Here is an 18,205-nt window from a genome sequence, read left to right on the forward strand (position 1 = left end):
ATCACTTAACCAAAGTACATGTGAATACATGATAGTTATTCTGGCTCCCAGATTTTGCACAGCTGATTACAAATTCAGTTGTGTATATTACAACTGGGGAAAACGGTCGTCACATTTAGATAGACAATAAACCAGCAGTGAAGACCAAATCCCCCTTATTCTTTGTGAATTGGTTTATCCCGAATTCTAGCTCATAGAACCTTCTGTAGTGCATTTACATATTGAACGCTGCTAGCAAGGGCAACAGGAACTTAATGTCGACTGCGGTTAATCACACTTTAATAATGTCCGGACCAATCTACCAGACGGCATGTGTTCATAGTTCACCGCGTTGATTCTAGCTGTTTGTATAGATGTAAGTTCCTTCCAAAGGCTTTGGTGAAAAAAAAAAGTGTTTTTAGCACCCCGCTTACTGTAGCTTAACTATGTTACATTATGATGATGCATAGCTGAGATGATGTTGCCATTGTAGTAGGATTTCGAGAGCTTAAAAATAACATTACATGACAAAAACACAATGAGCCTTTCAGTATGTGTCTTAAAATGTGCCACTGTAAGAACTGCTACTTCAAATGGATAACGTTGAATTCATCTTTGTCCTTGTCCTTTGCAGGTTTCCTGGATAACTTGGGTCCATATAATTTTTTCATACACTGTGCTGTCTTTTTTCCTGCTCTGGGCTATATTTTCCTGCCCAGCCTCCATTGCGTACAATACAATTTTGGAGCCATAAACATTTGATCCAATCGATGTCAACAGGCCGCTCTATAGTCTGTTATGAACCTGTGACTGAATCGTTGTACGAATGAGGAGAGAACGACCACATACTTGGCTTACCCAGTTCACCCGCCTCAATTTCAGAAAACCAGTTTGTCTTGATTGATCAGTGGACGACCTGATATTATTCCGTTACCAAGTTGTGACAGACCAATTATTTTCTCACAGATGGTAACCACTTTCATAAGAACCCTTTCGACCACTGATATCATCAATTTTTCAAGGAAACACGGATATTCCTGCATCATTTTAACTGGGATTCTCCAGCAAAAATGGCCAGTACGGAGTGGGGTGAGAGATCCACTGCAGAGCTCATGAGCAAGTATGTGGCCAAGGACACTGGAATCGGTGTACCCAATGAGGGCTGGAGGATCTGTCTGGCGCATGAGTTCAAGGAGAAGAGGAAGCCTTTCCAAGCCAAAGACGTCTCCCTGTCCAACGTTCTGGAGCACATCGGCCTTGGACTTCGGTAAGAGTCGTTGTTCATGCACACTTCATTGGACGGCCTGCGGAGCGCTTGCCTACCAAGAAGGGACAAGTCAACAATTAGCTCATCGTTTTGCTTGGCTTACATTAATGAGATGTATGTGGTTCTGGCCTAGGTTGTTGTTGGTTTGCAGGGCCTATTTAGTTTCACAACCCTTCATGGTTTTTTTAAGTAACCGCACCTCACCATTCATAGTAGGTCAGGTTGCCATGCCTCTGTATCTATGAAATAAGGCAATCACCCATCGCCTCATAACCCCCACACACAAAGTTGTTCACATCCCACCACAGATCTTTAACAGCTGAACTGGTTCTTATTAAGGGTTTGGTATTTTCGGTTATGGAGAATTTTCAGTTATGTTGGGAGAAATTAAGTTAAAAGTCCTTTTCCCAGATGCTCAGCCCCTCAGGCATTCACTGTGAGCAATTAGCCAATTGGTTGCAGCCGTAGACAATCACATGATCCGTTCTGTCATCAGGGGCTGAATGGAGTGGCTCCTATTGACACTTTAGGAGGAGTGCTTCTTGCTTTCCTGTAAACGTTAATCAATGTCCAGCACAGTTTAACTTGCAGCCATCTGGCGGTATACTATGCACACAGGAGGAGTGGTTAATTTAATGAATTTGTAGGGCTGTGGTCGATGAGGAAGTTCACAACTGAATGTATTTCTTCCCTTCCCATGATACTTATGTTAATAATTCTCCAACCCTTTCACCCACCTGATCTTGTACGAACCTCTGAACCCGACCGAGGCTAACGTATATGCAGCGTGGAACATGCAAAAGGGTTAGCATGAGCTGCGGTGAGCCATGAATTTGAATGGGAAGATCGCTGACGTTTGCTTACAGTAGTAGTTATTGAGACTGGTTTCTGAAAGGAATCTACAGCAACCACCCTCTGAATCGGCACGGATGTCATTCTGCCAATGTCATAAGACAGAGGACCACACACAAGCACTGATAATTTGTTTTTTACCATCCGATTTCACCATCATCTCGGTTCCACCAGATGCGATTCACAGCGGAACAAATGGCAGTGGCACTAGGGTGATTCAGCATTAAGGCCTAAAAAATAAAAAAGTTTGGTTCCTGTTGGTTGTCAGTTAAGGTCATGGGTAGGTAGGAATTTATTTTATTTTTTTATTTTATTTTTTCCAGCGGTAGCGAATGATTGGTAGGTGTTTTTCATTTAAAAACGAGAAAATTCTCTCATCCATGTACAGAATGAAGAGGTGCTGTACCAAAACGTAATTATAGTTTGCATCAAAAAAAGAAATCGTTTTTTTTTTTTAAAGCTCATAAAATGATTTGGGTCGCACATAAATTTACAGGGTCGGTCGGAAACCGGAACCAAACAATTTTTTTTTTTAGGCCTAATGACCAGCTCGCTGTACGTTATCCCTTGCATCACTATAAGTCGGACCGGTTGTATGTTAGGTTTATGAAGTATGTGCCTTCACGTCATCCTAATCTGTACTGTACAAGCAGTGGCGTACTGTATGTTAAAATTCAAATGTCTTTGTTTTTGGTGAACTGGAATACTGGATTGGCTGGTAGGGACTATTTTGGGAATGGGTTTGGTTCAAGATTTTGTTCTCATTGGTTCAAATGCAGATGAGAGAGGTGAGGAGCACAATGGCTCCCCCCCCCCCCCCAACCTCAAACCCGTTTCATCAACTCTATAACCCCGAGTCATTGGCCTTGAGGATTTCCTTTTGGAAGGCGTTGTTCCTTCACACAGATACAATGTAGACATTGGGACAGCAGGAATAGATTTGAGGTGAAGGGAATATGCATATGACAGCAAAATGTACACTGAATGTAGGATATGTGGAAGATAGAATATGTGAAATAAAGATAAAATATGCATCTTACCAACAACAGAATGTACATACCAATATACAAGTACATGGAAATATTTTCTAATATTTACCTTTACTAAAGTAAAGTATTTACCTAAGCTAAAGTAAGTGATTCTAACAATATTTGTACAATCAGGAATACTGATATTTGTACAGCTTTGTACAAACAAAGCTGGAAATGAGGCTTCCATGTTTGACTGAAAAACGAGTGCGTGTTGCCAGTGCGTGTCACTAGTTCTCGTACTGAGATTCCCTGGTCGTTTGTTATTGAACCTACTTTTCGGAGAGGGGAAACTGACCCGCTTGAATCGGCCTCTATCCTATGCATGGCAGTGCAGTACTTGGCTACCAAGCCTGAAAGAAATCATTTTATTCTGTGTGGAGTTTGCATGAACTCCACTGTTTAAATGTGGATACACTCCTGTTTTCACACCAACTATCCTAACCGGCATTTGAGGTTTATGTCGATCTTAACAATACGGCTGTGGACAAAACAAGGCTTGGTGCCTTTGCTCTGTGAATGCTTCTCATTGTCCTCCCCTGGGACTGTGCACCTGGCCCACAGAGCACACGCACGTTTTAATAAATAATTCACAGCACCTGCATGGTATGGTGATCGACACTAGAACACACACGAACAAGCAGACACACACGCCGTCTTTGACTGCACGTCTGCCTGACCGCACGCACCCTCACCCTCACCCTCTCACTCTCACACTATCGCACTGAGAACATGCTGCTTAATATCAGTCGTCTGCATTTACACAGAATTTCCATTTCTTTGGATCTTTAGCTATTAATTTGCCTTTTTGTTCTCGAATTTACAGCTCACTAAAACCCCCCTTTGATTCTGATCCCTAATGCATGGTTTGTATGCTCTGTGTTTGCACAGGTATCTAAAATGGTGGTACAGAAAGACCCAGATAGAAAAGAAAGCGCCGTTCATTGACATGTTCGGCCCCCTACCCTTGCGGCAGATATATGGTGGGTTAACACCTTTCACTGAGAATAACATTGAATTGTTTCTGAGCTTGTCCTTATGTCAATACCCCCCCACCCCTGTTTACATTTGTCTTTTGGTATTTCCCGGTGTTATTCCACAGGCGCTCCCCTTGGAGGCATTGGGGGAGGCACCATCACCAGAGGTTGGAGGGGGGAGTTCTGTCGTTGGCAACTCAACCCCGGGATGTATCATTACACTACTGTGATTGCCAACCAGGTGTGTATATCGGGGTCAATGATACACTATTGTTTTGTTATTTCTCAAGCAAAACAAACAGCCAAAAGGGGGTTATCAAGTTAACTTGGACTAAACCGGTTTGTCTCTGGAATGTCTTAACATCCCATGGTTTCTCGCCCATGACCAAATAGTATGTAAATATGCTACACGTATCCTTTTGTGTGTAATTGTGTTTAAACACAGGTTTATCATAACTCAGAGGTAGTTTTGATGAGTGGCATCCTATGACAGCCAGGCAGGACAACCACGAAGGCATCGGCTGAAGTCAGTCATCAGCGACGTTCAAAGTGCTGTTCCTCATTGGAATATCCTGCAGGGATCGTGTGTTGCGTTCGTCTATGTCCACCATTATCACCCCTATCGCGTTGCCTAGCCACTCGTCTCATGTGACTTCAAATTGCTGCTCTCACCCCCAGTGGAGCAGAGTGAGAAGACTCCATTGGGAGTGTAGAATATCATTACAGGTACCTGCGATGTAAACCTATAGGTTCTATTGAAGTCTCCTAAAAGGTATTTTTCATTGGTTATGTTGCTTGTCCAGGCACCTCCAAAATAAATAAACAGTTTAATGGTGTGTGATGGGACTTATTTCTACCAAGGGGGACTATCTCCCCTTCACGTACACACCAGGCTGTGTATACATTTGCACATCGGACGTGCGCTGAAAGATAAGGATCTATAAAACAAATCAGAACACATCAACGCAGAGATTCAGGTTTTATTTTCTTCCTCAAACCTTTTTGAAGCTGATTGAATATAGGTCAATGTTGAAAACAGATTCCACGAACCTCAATGGGACTAGCCTGTTTAAATGTAGGGCGAATAAAATTGTATAACACGGTTACACGTCATACAGAGAAGGGCTGCCCGGTTATGGAAAAATCCTTATCACGATTATTTTTGAGTTGGAAAGAATTATGAATAAATTAGTAACTGAGAACTCTCAAAAAAAAATCACAAAATGTGAAAATAATGTACAATTATTTATTCAGCCTCGCAATTTCTATCAAACATTTAATTAATAAACTAAATAAATAAATAAAAAATCATAATAATCGTTTAAAGGTTATTTATATTAGTTTGGAGAACGTTTGACGCAAATCCTTTCGACAAAGGGAAATCATGACAAATTCAATTAATCGCACAGGCCTAATACAGATCTTATTTTAGATGCACATATACAGTATGTGTAAATACTAAAATCCTCCCCTCCTTCCTCAGTTCACGGTGTGCCTGCGGCGGGGGTGCCAGACGGTGTACCAGCAGGTGCTCTCGGTGGAGCGCCCCCCCACCCTCCAGGGCTGGAACTGGGGCTACTGCGGCGAGTACGCGTTCTACCACGCCCTGTACCCCCGCGCCTGGACCGTGTACCACCTGCCCGGCCAGAACGTCACGCTCACCTGCCGACAGGTGTCGCCCATCCTGCCCCACGACTACCAGGTAACCAGGGGGGGGGAGAGGGTGAGGAGGAGGATCGTGGCTTGTGTTTTATATTATCGGTGGTTGTTGTTATGGTGCTGGTGGTCGTGGTTGTCGTTGTGTTGATGGTGGGGGTTGTTGTGATGACGGTGGGGGTTGTTGTGGTGACGGTGGTGGTGGAGAGGAGGACGACTCGTGTTGATGTTGGTTTCAGGGTTCGGTTGTTTGAAGTTGCTTCGGTCCCCCAGTTGAAGATCGCCTTAAATATTTGATACGCTCTGCACTTGTAACCCGAGGAGATGGTTGAGGATACCTAGTGTGTGTGTGTGTGTGTGTGTCCCCCCCCAGTGTGATTCTCTAGAATTTTTCCCACAAGCACAAAAAACACACGAGTTGAACAAATGCAGATTGCACCATTGCCCGGGGAGTTTCTAGTGTCTGATGTGTAGCTCCATTGTGAGTTACGCGATAGCCTTCAGCTCCCTGGAGCCCTGCTCAGGATTAAGTGGTTCGCAACCATAGCGTATGTGCGTGGATGCATCGCAACCGCACCCCCGTTGATCCCCGATAAACAGACCAGTACGTTCACCGAAACTCAACCGATGTCTCTCTCAGGACTCCAGTCTCCCCGTGGCGGTGTTCGCCTGGGACGTGGAGAACCACAACGACTACGACCTGGACGTAGCCATCATGCTGACCATGGTCAACGGCTCGGGCCACAAGGACGACAAGCGCGGGGGCCACTGGAACGAGCCCTTCCACCTGGAGAAGGACGGGCAGGCCGTGTCGGGCGTGCTGCTGCACCACTGCACCCCTGTCAACCCCTACACACTCTGCATCGCGGCGCGCCACATGGTAGGGTGGGGGGCGGTTCACGACAAAGGGGAGTGGGGAGGGGGGAGACCTGTGGTACCACCAGGTGGGAGTGCCATTCAAAATGGCTAATCACACTCGCACCTGGTGGTATAACATAATGGTCACCTTTACCGTAAGTCTGCTGCTGTGAACGTAGACTTCTCACACATTCTATATACACGTGTATATTCTCTCCCTCTCCCCGTGGACGTTTTGTTTCAGATGCAGACGAAAGCTAAAGTTTTGTCGTGACTTGCTCTGTCGGTATGAAATGTTTTACTATCAAGACAGCGATGGTGTGTTGCGTTTGGTTCGCTTTTTTGCGTTCAGCCACGTCGATGCGTGTTCATGACGCGTTTGCGGCTCAGAGCGTCGCATGCGTCTGTAACAAACCCTGTTCCCTCTAGCCTGACAGGCAGGTCAGCCACCAAACGGCCTTCAGCCCCAAGGGCACCTGCAGCGGCCTGTGGAGTGACCTCATCACAGACGGACGGCTGGACTCTCCTACCGGTAGGTGGCTCAGTGACTTCCCCGGAGACTCCAGTGCTGTGTCTGAAATTGCGCACTTCTATACTTGCGCTTACTTTTTTGAGTGCGCTTTGCGCAAAAACGGAGAGTGTGCCAAAACGCAGTGCACTGCAAGTACCTCGGAGGCTCACTCAAAACAATCTAAAACTTGAGTGTGGACCTTCAACGGCCGTCATCTTGGCTACGGAGCGGAGGGGGCGGGAATTTCAAATCTGAAAACGGAGGACATTGTAACAGTTGAAGGAAAAAAAAAAAATCTAAATATTTACAGTTTGAGTTGATTAGTACTTTACAGCGCTAAAATAAATACAGATAAAATCGATAGAAATTGATTGATGGTAATTGAAATTGATAGCTATTAAAATGATGGGCGAATTATGGAAATGATCAAGCAGAAAAAAAATACCACAGAAGAAGAACCGTCAAACTGCAAACTCATTTCCGGTAGGTGCGCGAAGGGTGTGTTTTGCCAGTGCACTGTAGAAATGAGAGCACTGCGCCAATAAGTAAGTGTTCTGTAGGAATAATGAAATGCACTCAATGTAAGTGCACTTACGCAAGTGCACGATTTCTGACACAGCACAGTCCTCTCATTGACTATTGGCGAAATTAGATTAGAATGCATGCATTTTGACTGTCCGGGGGGGGTACACACAATCAGACAGCGTCACACATCATTCCACACTCTGATCGTCATTGCTCAGGAATGTGGACTAAAATCTATTAGCTTCGATTTAAAATAATCCACAGAGTGACATATCAGGTACCCTGATATGTAGCAACAGAAGGCAATAAATATACTCAACATATTTAGCATTTAGTTAGAATATTTTAACGATATATTAAAACTTGGATGCATGCCTTTTCAGTTGAATACCTCCTGTGGTTTCCAGCCAGGTGTGGAACACCATTGGCCTCCATATAGTTCACCAGGCAACGGGATTGTTAAACCTAAACAAAACTAATGATCCAGCTGCCAATGATGACACCGCTCACATTCCTCCTCCTCCTCCTCCTCCTCCTCCTCCTCCCGTAGGCCCCAGCCCCCCCGTCCAGAAGGGGGAGGAGGTGGCAGCGGCCCTGGCGGTGAGCTGCTCCGTGGGGGCGCGGGGGCGCGGGGGTCTGGAGATGAGCCTGTCCTGGGACATGCCCACCATCACCTTCGGCTCCGGGGAGAGACGGCACGACAGGTACTGCCGCCCGGGAACGCTTCTGGGAATGATAAATGCGTTGAATTAGATTCTGCGATAAATGGGTCTGGTGACCGCTGTTTAATGTCTGCTCTCTGCATGACATTTCACCAAGACAATCGTTCTCTTGTAGGCGACTTGTAGAAGGAAAATATGCAGACCGATTTTGGGTGTCTAGTGAGGAACAGTGAAACATTTACATTCTGCCCTTACAGTATTTATTTTAGTTTCAAATCTCCATTAGATGGAAGTGTCTAGAAGTGTCTTCCGAGAGCAACGTCATTTGCAGATGTTCCGTGATTGGTGTTGGGGTTGAAAGGAAAATAGAAATTCTGAATGACTATTAGGTTCTCCACTGTCAGAAGAACAAAAAGGAAATGCTTCATTCACAAAAGTCATTTTTTCACAATTTCTATTCATTTATCCCAAGAGGAACTGTAATGTTGTGATTTCCTGCCAAAAGACAAATGTATTGGATTTGAATACTCTGTCTTCACCCCATCCATTACACATCTGTTTGTTCTGTAGGGTGTGTGTGACGCCATACATTGTTGACAGTGTGTGCGTGCTCATCAGATCAGGCCGTGTTAGCGCTGTTTGCTTTGCACGAGTCTTGGGGGGGCTGTGTGAGAATTAGGTTCTTCCCATGGCTCTGTAGCACCTCTGCTGGCTGCGGATCGGTGAATGGTTGCTTGGTTTTTCCTTAGTTCCTTGTCCCCTTATCTTTCTTTCTTTCTTTTTACGCAGGACCACCTAACTCCTAAGGTCGTTCTCATTGTGTGAGACCGGTTAAACAATCCCCTGACCAAGCATACAAAAACAAGTCGAGTTCACAGATGACACGCAAACGCGCAACCACCGCACACCCAGGTTTTTAATTTGTTTATTTAGCGAGTACGTCTCCGGACAATAGCAGGATGTTTTGGCGACGGTAGAAAATACTTCCGACCAATTGAGAGGAACGCAAAGTCTTGTTTACGATCACAGCTTGTGCACAACATTTTGGTCCAATCAGCAGCCAGATGAGCGAGAAAGGACAGTTGCCTCCCTACTTCTCCTTCTCCGTCCTCCATTGAGGCACAAGATCGCTTTGAGGAATGTTTACTTGAAAATTGTTTAGATGCGAGCGGCCTTTTCTTTCCCAGACTCGTCTGACCCTTTGACCGTATTCCCGAAGTACACACAAACTGCAGATAAAGAACAGCTGTTCTGTCAAGGGAACTGGCAGAGCTGCAGCGAACAATCTGTTTGTTTGTTTTCCACCCTGCAAAGAACGATCTCAACTCTGGCCGCCATAAATTGTCCCGCGTCCGAAATACTTTGTTTGAGTTCAGTCACAGGGAAAAAAATCACATCCTCTGGGGTGACGACATCATCATGCAAAACCTTCCACGACTTCCCCTGGAGTACTATTTGAACACGTGTGTGGATGTGTTTGCTGTTCCCTCCCAGGAGATACACGCGTTTCTTCGGGACAAAGGGGAACGCGGCGCCCTCGCTGGCCCATCACGCACTCCTCCACTACCCCCGCTGGGAGGAGACCATAGAGGAGTGGCAGAGGCCCATACTGCAGGACAGGTACCACTGATTGGTCAAAGAGTCCTGTTTGATGAACCCGCCGTAACCAGTGTTGCACAGATTGGGCCAGATTTCCCACCCAATCTGGCAACCCTGGCTGTGGCACGCTGCAGCCAGGGTTGCCAGATTGGGTGGGATATCTGGCCCAATCTGGCAACACTGGCCCTAACCCTATTAGTTAGAGAAACCCCTTAATCGAGTTCACCCTGACCAAACTGGTTACATTATTACGCTCATTAAATTTGCAGCAATCTTATTGGTTAGAGAGCCACACACAATGAAACGAACCCCTCAATCGGTCGTATAATCCCACTAATTGAATTCACCATGAACAAATTATAATGCATTCAGATTATATAGCGCTTTTCTAAACACTAAAAGTTGCTTAACAGAGTGAACACAGAATAAAATCATTCAATAACAATAATTCAATAATAAGTAAAAAGATAGAAAAGGATAAAAATAGTTAGCTAGAAAATGAACAGTTAAAAGAAGGAAGGGAAGGGAAGGTGGTGAAAATGCGTTGGTTAATTACGCTAATCGAAGTCACCCTAACCCTCTTAGTAAGTGGATCACACAAATTGATTGAGCCTTAGCACCCATCCACGGGCCAACAGGCTTTGGAGATGTAGCAGGTGAAACAGGTGTAGCTCATTAAGTTAATTACTGGTCAGTAGGGCGTGCCAGTGTCCTTAATTGACATCACGAGAGACACCTGGGCCAATCACCCCCTTTGCGCGACACCTCTTGAGCTAGGGATGGGCACGGTTATTCGAATATTCGATTATTCAAAATGACGTCAGTATACGCCCGTAGCTATAGCAGATTTTATTTTTATTTATGCCTAAAGTTAATAAAATAATATTCATTAGCTATATTAATAACATATTGTTCATTAAACATGTATTCTAATGCCATTTAATACTTGGAATGAGTGATGCAGTAGGTGGGCTTATGTGTTATGTTAACTAGAATGTTTCAGACGTACTGTATTTCCTTCTTACACGTAATATATTTTTGTTGATGTTCTATTAAATGCGCATCATGCGCGTAATGCGAGGCAGGCCCATGCACTGCCACTCGAGTTCTGTGATATCCAAGCTTATCAGTAGGCTACTTATACTTTTTGCTGTTGTACTTCAGTTACTTGAATCTATTCAGTTTGTTCCTTCAATTTACTTGATTCTAATTTCAGTTTGTGCCTTAAGTATACATACTGTTCATTCATATTCTTGTCAAAAAGGATGGTTTCGTTTCAACTCGTTTCGATTCAGCATGTTGATTCCTTATTTATTTGACTAATAGATGGAAAATGAATACATTTGTTTAGTGAAGGCCAGATCACGGAAGCTTTTAAGGCTGCATTATGAGTGCTCTACACTTTTCTTTTTTTGTAGTTCGGTTACACGGTTACTCACTTTCTTTTTGTTGAGAATATTCAAATATTGCTATGCCTTCAAATGCCCTTCCCTACTCTGATCTAGGGCTGCTGAAAATTTGATCACAATTATTTTTGTCAATATTGAAATTGAGTATTTTATTTGATTGTGATTATTCCTGAGTTTGAAAACATGATTCTCTCCAAAAAAAAACACTTTGTAGCTGAGAACTTTGAAATATACCCTTGAAATAGAAAATGTTCAAATCAAAATTAAAGTACAAAAATATATATCCAGCTGTTAATTTGTCATTTCTATAAACATTTAATGAATGAAAAAAAAGATACTTGGTTATATTAGTTTGGATATCGTTTGACCCAATAATCGAAATCGCGCTAAAGATCTGATTAATCGCACAGCCCTACCCTGTTCTTCAAGCCCTGCTCTGGACTCTTTCCTTCCAAATGAATGTCGTTGTTCTGGTCGCGAACGGGCCAAGCCAATAAGGCGAAGCCTACATGAAACAGAACTGGAGTTCTAGTAACATAACTATGGTTTCCCCCTCCCTCCCGTGTCTCAGCGCACTGCCCTCCTGGTACAAGTCGGCGCTGTTCAACGAGCTGTACTTCGTGGCGGACGGCGGCACGGTGTGGACGGAGCTGCCCGAGGACAGCGACGTCAGCGGGGGGCTGCGCAGCGAGGACGGGGGGCTGCCCGCCCAGCCCACGGCTATCAAGGAGTACGGACGCTTCGCCTACCTGGAAGGTACGCGTGGAACGGAATTTTTTATTTATTACGATTTTTTTAAGATTCTAGATTCAAGGTTTTTATTTGTCATCTACTCATACAGGATGTGCGATGAAATGTTTGGGTGAAATACTCTGTATGTCTGTGCTTAAAATACAATATACGTTTTAACAGACATATATATACACACAAGCGCATGAGAAGCAGTCGCAAAAGAGTACTTTCCTATCTGTCGTCTATAAGTCCACATCATAGTCCTCTTCTTTTATTATCCTACATACAGTATGATTCATTCTTTGTTATCAAATAATATTGAACACTTTTGCACGGTATTTGAACTGCAATAAGTCAATGAGCGATTTTGTTATGATTGATTTATTTTTCCACTGTGAAAATGCTATGCTTTTCTGCTGTTTGTGGTCCCTGTCGGCTAAGAGCCCTCTCTCTCTCTCCCGTCCCCCAGGCCAGGAGTACAGGATGTACAACACGTACGATGTGCACTTCTACGCCTCCTTTGCACTCGTCATGCTGTGGCCAAAGCTCGCCCTGAGCCTGCAGTATGACATCGGTGAGTGCCACATCGCTGCTCCCCTATTGGTCGAGGTCAAAGCGCAGTGGACCCTTTTTGCAGCGGCGTCATCGGAGGTCAACCCATAAACAGTGACACTGTTTATGGGTTGTCGTGGAAAACTACAAAATGGGCACCCGGTGCAGATTCAGTGTCCTGTGTCCCTCACCTTCACACCTTGACATAACATGAGGTTTGGACTATTGGCTACAGCATGTATCGGATATCGCCTAAAGCGCCTAAAGCATGCAATCCAACACCACCTCAAACACACATTGGGATTCGGGAAGATTGAAATTTCCCTAGGGAATGCACTTAAGATTTTCTAACAGTTTTTGTTTCAGTGACAAAAATCAAAATCATTAACATTTACAAACAAAAAAAATATGTTATACCAATCAGCAGAAATCTCGGGTCTCTTAACTTTACACAATGTGCTAAGTGCTTTACTACCCGTAAGTAAACATTGACAACTACAACTACTACTCGATATCCAATATCATTCTTGGCACTGGAGACGCTGTCTAGCACCAGGCATAAACCAAGTGTTGTGTCAAAACAAATAAAGTCTTGTGATATCCTTGACATTTCCCATTGACATATATTGCCCCAAGGAGGGCTCTGTTTGGTGAGGCGGCCCACGCTACTCGCCCTTTGACCTCCTCCTAATGATGCTAAAATCGTAGGCGTAGGAGGCACTGCCCCCGTCGCAGCCATCACTGGGGTTGTAGACATAGTACAATAAACGATATAACCCAGCCGCAGAGAGTAGCTCGGGGGCTATTGTGTTATTGGTGTCAGACTGAACACTTGTGGGTTAACAAACAGTGGTTGTTTCTTTGGTTCTGCTTCTAAGCTGGCAGTGTGATCCAGCAGGACCCGACTGAAAGGCTTCACCTCATGAGTGGACAGTGTTCTGCGGTGAAGGCCAAAAACGTGGTGCCCCACGATATCGGAGACCCAGGTAGGGAGTCACGGCCTGGGTTTAACTCTTTCACTCAGTCATGTTATTGTTCACAAGGTAGCATCGCCGCTAGGGAGCGGGGATGAGGTTTGTTGAGCTATTGGAACATGTTCATGTTTTTCTTCTATTTTTATGGGAACCAGTTGTTATGTTCTTTGACTTAATTTAACCAAACATTGGAAAGTAATGACCCTCAAAAGCTAGTAGGTCCTTCGGAATGCAATAGGACATCGATAGTCACATAGCGATCATTACCTTATTGCCGCTTGTGGAAGTAAGCAGTAGTAACTAGAAGTGATTTAATGATGATTGGAGCCTATGGTTCTATTAAGGAAGATAGCAAATACACTAAATGCAATTGCCGGGTTCTGTGTATCTGGTATGTGAATAATGATTTGCAGGAAGTAAGCACGTGCCTTTCGCTGCAACTGGCTGCTGTATATCTGGTACGATGAAATAATTAAAGTTACCCATTTTGGTGTCAAAATGTAAACAGTTCTTAAAAAGGAATCCACACTTTCCTCCTCTGTGAGTCATGGTGGTTTGGCCATTGGGTTAGAGGTGATCAGGTCATCCGGTGGCTACAAAGACAACATTGAATAGGAGAGAGGCTCAAACAATGATAGGAAAAAGGCAATAGTCCCTGAGCTGATCAATGGTTAACTGCTGTGTCGTCCCTGTCTGTACCCAGACGACGAGCCCTGGCAGAGGGTCAACGCCTACCTCATCCACGACACGGCCAACTGGAAGGACCTCAACCTCAAGTTCGTCCTGCAGGTCTACCGGGACTTCCATGTCACCCAGGACCAGGAGTATCTACGGGACATGTGGCCCATCTGCAAGGTGGGAGACACCCCTAGTTCACAGTTCAGTCGTTTTTCAAAGGGAATGTACTTTGAGGTCTAGAGGTCGAAAATGTGCACTAAATTAAAATAACTTTGCATTATCTTTGATGCAAACAGTAGCTTATATCAGAGATCTTGCCAAGCAACATAAAACAAATGTGAATTTGCAAATATAGACCGAAAAAACTTGTTACGAAATATATTGCCGACAACCGATTAAATGAGAATATCGGACATCGGGTTCCAACATTCCTGAGCCCGATCTTATCCTGGTGGTTCTGATTGGTTCCTGAAGGCAGTGATGGAGTCGGAGCTGCGCTTCGACCTGGACGGAGACGGCCTGATCGAGAACTCGGGCTACGCCGACCAGACATACGACGCATGGACCGTGACGGGACCCAGGTGAGAAGGACAGGCGGTGGTCAGGGGAGAGGAGCACTCCACTCGTTGTGTTTTAAGGACATTACGAGTGCTCTGGGTCACCTACTGAATCATAATGCTAATCTAAGTTGACTAAGTCTCTAAGTAGTGTATGTATGGTTGTAGATAGATGTGTTCCATTGATTTCTTAAGGGTATCTATGAAAGATGGAGCACATTTCTAATCGTACTGGACTCTTGAGGAAAAAAGCAATACTTAACGATACATATTTATATCATATAATTGCAAACGCAAAGTTGCAAAAGTACTTGACTCAATCATAGAAAATTAGAATCCCGGCCCATCACTTTAGCTCCACTTCCACTTTCAGTGTACGTCTCCCCTACCAAAACCTCAAACCCAGTTTCAGCCGCCCATTGAGCAGTACAGTAGACGACTTATGTGTCTAGTTCCTAAATGCCGTCGGTGTGTGCCTCCTGTCCCTCAGCGCGTACTGCGGCGGGCTGTGGCTGGCCTCGACGTGCGTCATGAGTAAGATGGCCCGGCTGCTGGAGGATGAGCCGGCCTACCTCCTCTACAAGGACATCCTGCAGCGAGGCAGCGCTGCCTTCGACAAGCTGCTCTGGAACGGCGAGTGGAGAACGAGTCCTGACTCATCCTTGTAGATGAAATGAGGCCGATTGCTTATTGAAAAAAGAATGGTTCATCTAATTCAATGACGATTCATTTTTTTTTTTTTTTTGGGGAATATTAAATTATGAAGACTGGTTTAGACTTAATGAACAATTCTGTCAGCTTCATGACTTGATAAAAAAAAAAGTACAATATAGGCTATTTTGGGCCTTGTGAAACTGTTAATTAAATGACATATTTTGCAACGTTTCCAGGCAAGTACTACAACTACGACAGCAGTGGGAGGAGTTTGTCCAACAGCGTCATGTCGGACCAGTGCGCAGGCCAGTGGTTCCTGCGGGCTTCTGGACTGGGAGACGGAGAGTTTCAGGTCAGTGGAGTAGCGCGCCAGCCCCCCCAACTAAATGTCTTCCATCAGACCAAACAGTGAAACATACTGGCAAGTTTAAATAATATTAATATTAGATATTCAAAGTATCAGTCTTTTCACCATTTCAAAACATTTCTAAAGGGGTCTATCCAGACTCCAAGAATCTACTAGTACTAAGCTATTTAGTAAATACCATCAGACGTGGGGGCAACCAGTCACATTGCGCAATGTTGCTGTGTTATTTCCAGTCCAAGACGGCCTCGTAGAAGCCATCGATCACCCACACTGCGCAACTCGCCCGTGTTCTCCCCCTCTCCAGGCCTTCCCTAAAGACAAGGTCCTCAGCTCGCTCAAGTCGGTGTTCGACCTGAACGTGATGAGCTTCGCCGGCGGGCAGATGGGCGCGGTCAACGGCATGCGTCCCGAGGGCGTGCCCGACCGCTCCAGTGTCCAATCAGACGAAGTGTGGATCGGAGTGGTGTACGGGCTGGCCGCCACCATGATCCATGAGGTAAGAGCAAGGGTGCTGCCTTTTGAGAGGTCTTTAGCAAAGGGGGGCGTCGTTGCTCATTATTTAAGTAGTGCCTTTTTATTCCGCTACTACTATTATTATCAAGTCGTTCACCGACGCGTTCATCCAAAGCGACTCACAGTGGACCATTTTGATACGTGACCTGGAGATAGAGTGGGTAGAGAGAGACTCTACCTCAAGGAAGCCAACAGGCAGACATTGGGGTCTCGAACCAAGAACCTTTAGTCAAACACCATTACTACTTGCTTATCCTGCCCCGTTAGCTTTGGCAACCGTTAAAATCAAACATCCACCACGACGGGGCATTACTCCATTACAACTTTGTACTGGGAACTATACCTTCCACTGAGTTCCTTGGGTTTTGTTAGGGGAAAATGAATGCATTAAGTTTCATCGTTGGCTGATTGTGTCTCTATCCCCCCCCCCCCCCCTCGGACCCCCAGGGCATGCTGCAGGAGGGCCTGCGCACGGCAGAGGGCTGCTACCGCACGGTGTGGGAGCGGCTGGGCATGGCCTTCCAGACGCCCGAGGCCTACTGCGAGAAGGGCATCTACCGCTCCCTGGCCTACATGAGGCCGCTCAGCATCTGGGCCATGCAGTGGGCCCTGGACGGGGCCCGGAGCCGCCGTCTCCGTGACGACGCGCCGGGTCAGACGGGAGACTCGACTGCTCCACGGGAGGAAAGCTGAGGGGAGGGGAGGGGGGGGGGTAGGAGACGGATGCTGACGGGAAAATCAAAGGAGCGTTCCCAATCCGGTGGGCGGTACGAGGCGGAGCGACGGCCTTGAATGTTTACACTCGACGGGTGTGTTTTTGAAACCACGTAAGCGGCCCGACGTGGACGGTTTCCATGACAATGATTTAGTGACCTCACAAATTGTGTGGGCGAGATGCAAATCGGTTTGACCCCCCCCCACCGCACTTAGAAACATGCAATCATCACGGGCCGGTGGGGTCGCTGGGTGACCATAACGAGGTTGATATGCAACTATATAAGTGCAGTTTCAGCCCTCTTTTTTTTTCTTTTTTTTTTTACTTGACAATCCTCAATAGTTCCAGAGTGTGGAAAGGCTTGTTCTTCCGACTGATAAGCTAGAAAGGACGCCAGTCCCGACGCTAAAACATGAATGTTCTACTGATTTGTGTGATAACCTGTGATAACTACTATTGGAAATATCTAGCTAGCGAATGATTTTTTCCTTTTCCTTCCCTCTTTTTATATTTTAGCATTTGGTGCCTTGGCGCATGTTGCCATGCATGCATGTTGATTGATAGAGGAGATACTTTTATTGTGTTTTATACAATCAAAATACTAGTCTATGACAATGATGCTCAATAAAATCACTTAAATATTGTCTTCTAATATCTTCCTTCTCTCAGTGGAAAAGCTGGTGGGTTGAATCAAATGTGTGTTTGTGTGGTTGGTTCTGAATGAAGAATACATAATTTGTGTAGCAGTGTTTAACAGAAACCAAATGCCTCCATTATTCATATTGCAATAAGCCATCACGTTTGATTCACAGGACGACTCACTTTACACGATTGTTTTGCTGCATAATGCAAATGTGCTTCAAATGAATGGCTGTTTGAGTCTCAGACGTTTTAGCATTATCTTAAAGCACATCAAGTTATGAAGTATTTTTCTCTCAAACCAAGTTCATGGTGTATTATAGTTCCCTCCCTACTTTTATCTAGAGTTGATCTTTGAATGTAATAGCATGAGAAGGCTTTGATGTAGCATGAAATCAGTAACTTCAACCGATGAATCCAGGTATAACAGTTTGAAACACAACTTGTCACATCCAAGAAGCCCCTTTGCTATGGAGAAATGTAATTTAGAGCGGTTACTCT

At 45.0% G+C, this 18,205-nt stretch overlaps 2 protein-coding genes across 3 annotated transcripts in view; both read left to right on the top strand.

Annotated features, from left to right (window-relative positions):
• lrch4 (leucine-rich repeats and calponin homology (CH) domain containing 4) overlaps positions 1-18,205 on the top strand; it is a 310,321-nt gene that overhangs the window by 113,588 nt on the left and 178,528 nt on the right. The window lies entirely within an intron of this gene.
• Positions 205-17,709, top strand: gba2 (glucosidase, beta (bile acid) 2). Of its 2 annotated transcripts, XM_030337833.1 has the most exons (18): positions 205-355; positions 614-1,246; positions 4,018-4,109; positions 4,229-4,344; positions 5,587-5,805; positions 6,400-6,639; positions 7,047-7,149; positions 8,204-8,357; positions 9,810-9,935; positions 11,895-12,079; positions 12,525-12,629; positions 13,486-13,593; positions 14,285-14,436; positions 14,734-14,840; positions 15,307-15,449; positions 15,707-15,822; positions 16,142-16,333; positions 16,798-17,709. In XM_030337833.1, exons 2-18 carry the CDS (start codon positions 1,050-1,052, stop codon positions 17,041-17,043), a joined length of 2,601 nt encoding a protein of 866 aa, XP_030193693.1. In that variant the 5' UTR covers positions 205-355; positions 614-1,049; the 3' UTR covers positions 17,044-17,709. The 2 variants fall into 2 exon arrangements, with proteins under 2 accessions (XP_030193693.1, XP_030193694.1); XM_030337834.1 differs by lacking the exon at positions 16,798-17,709 and having other exon boundaries at positions 16,071-16,213.

Source organism: Gadus morhua, chromosome 17 (assembly GCF_902167405.1).
Source record: "Gadus morhua chromosome 17, gadMor3.0, whole genome shotgun sequence".
Classification (NCBI taxonomy): domain Eukaryota; kingdom Metazoa; phylum Chordata; class Actinopteri; order Gadiformes; family Gadidae; genus Gadus; species Gadus morhua.

Coding starts and splice junctions, on each gene's coding strand:
- gba2 (XM_030337833.1), top strand. CDS start 1,050: ATGGCCAGTACGGAGTGGGGTGAGAGATCCACTGCAGAGCTCATGAGC. Junction 5,806..6,399: donor TCCTGCCCCACGACTACCAG/GTAACCAGGGGG, acceptor TGTCTCTCTCAG/GACTCCAGTCTCCCCGTGGC. Junction 15,450..15,706: donor CGACAAGCTGCTCTGGAACG/GCGAGTGGAGAA, acceptor CAACGTTTCCAG/GCAAGTACTACAACTACGAC.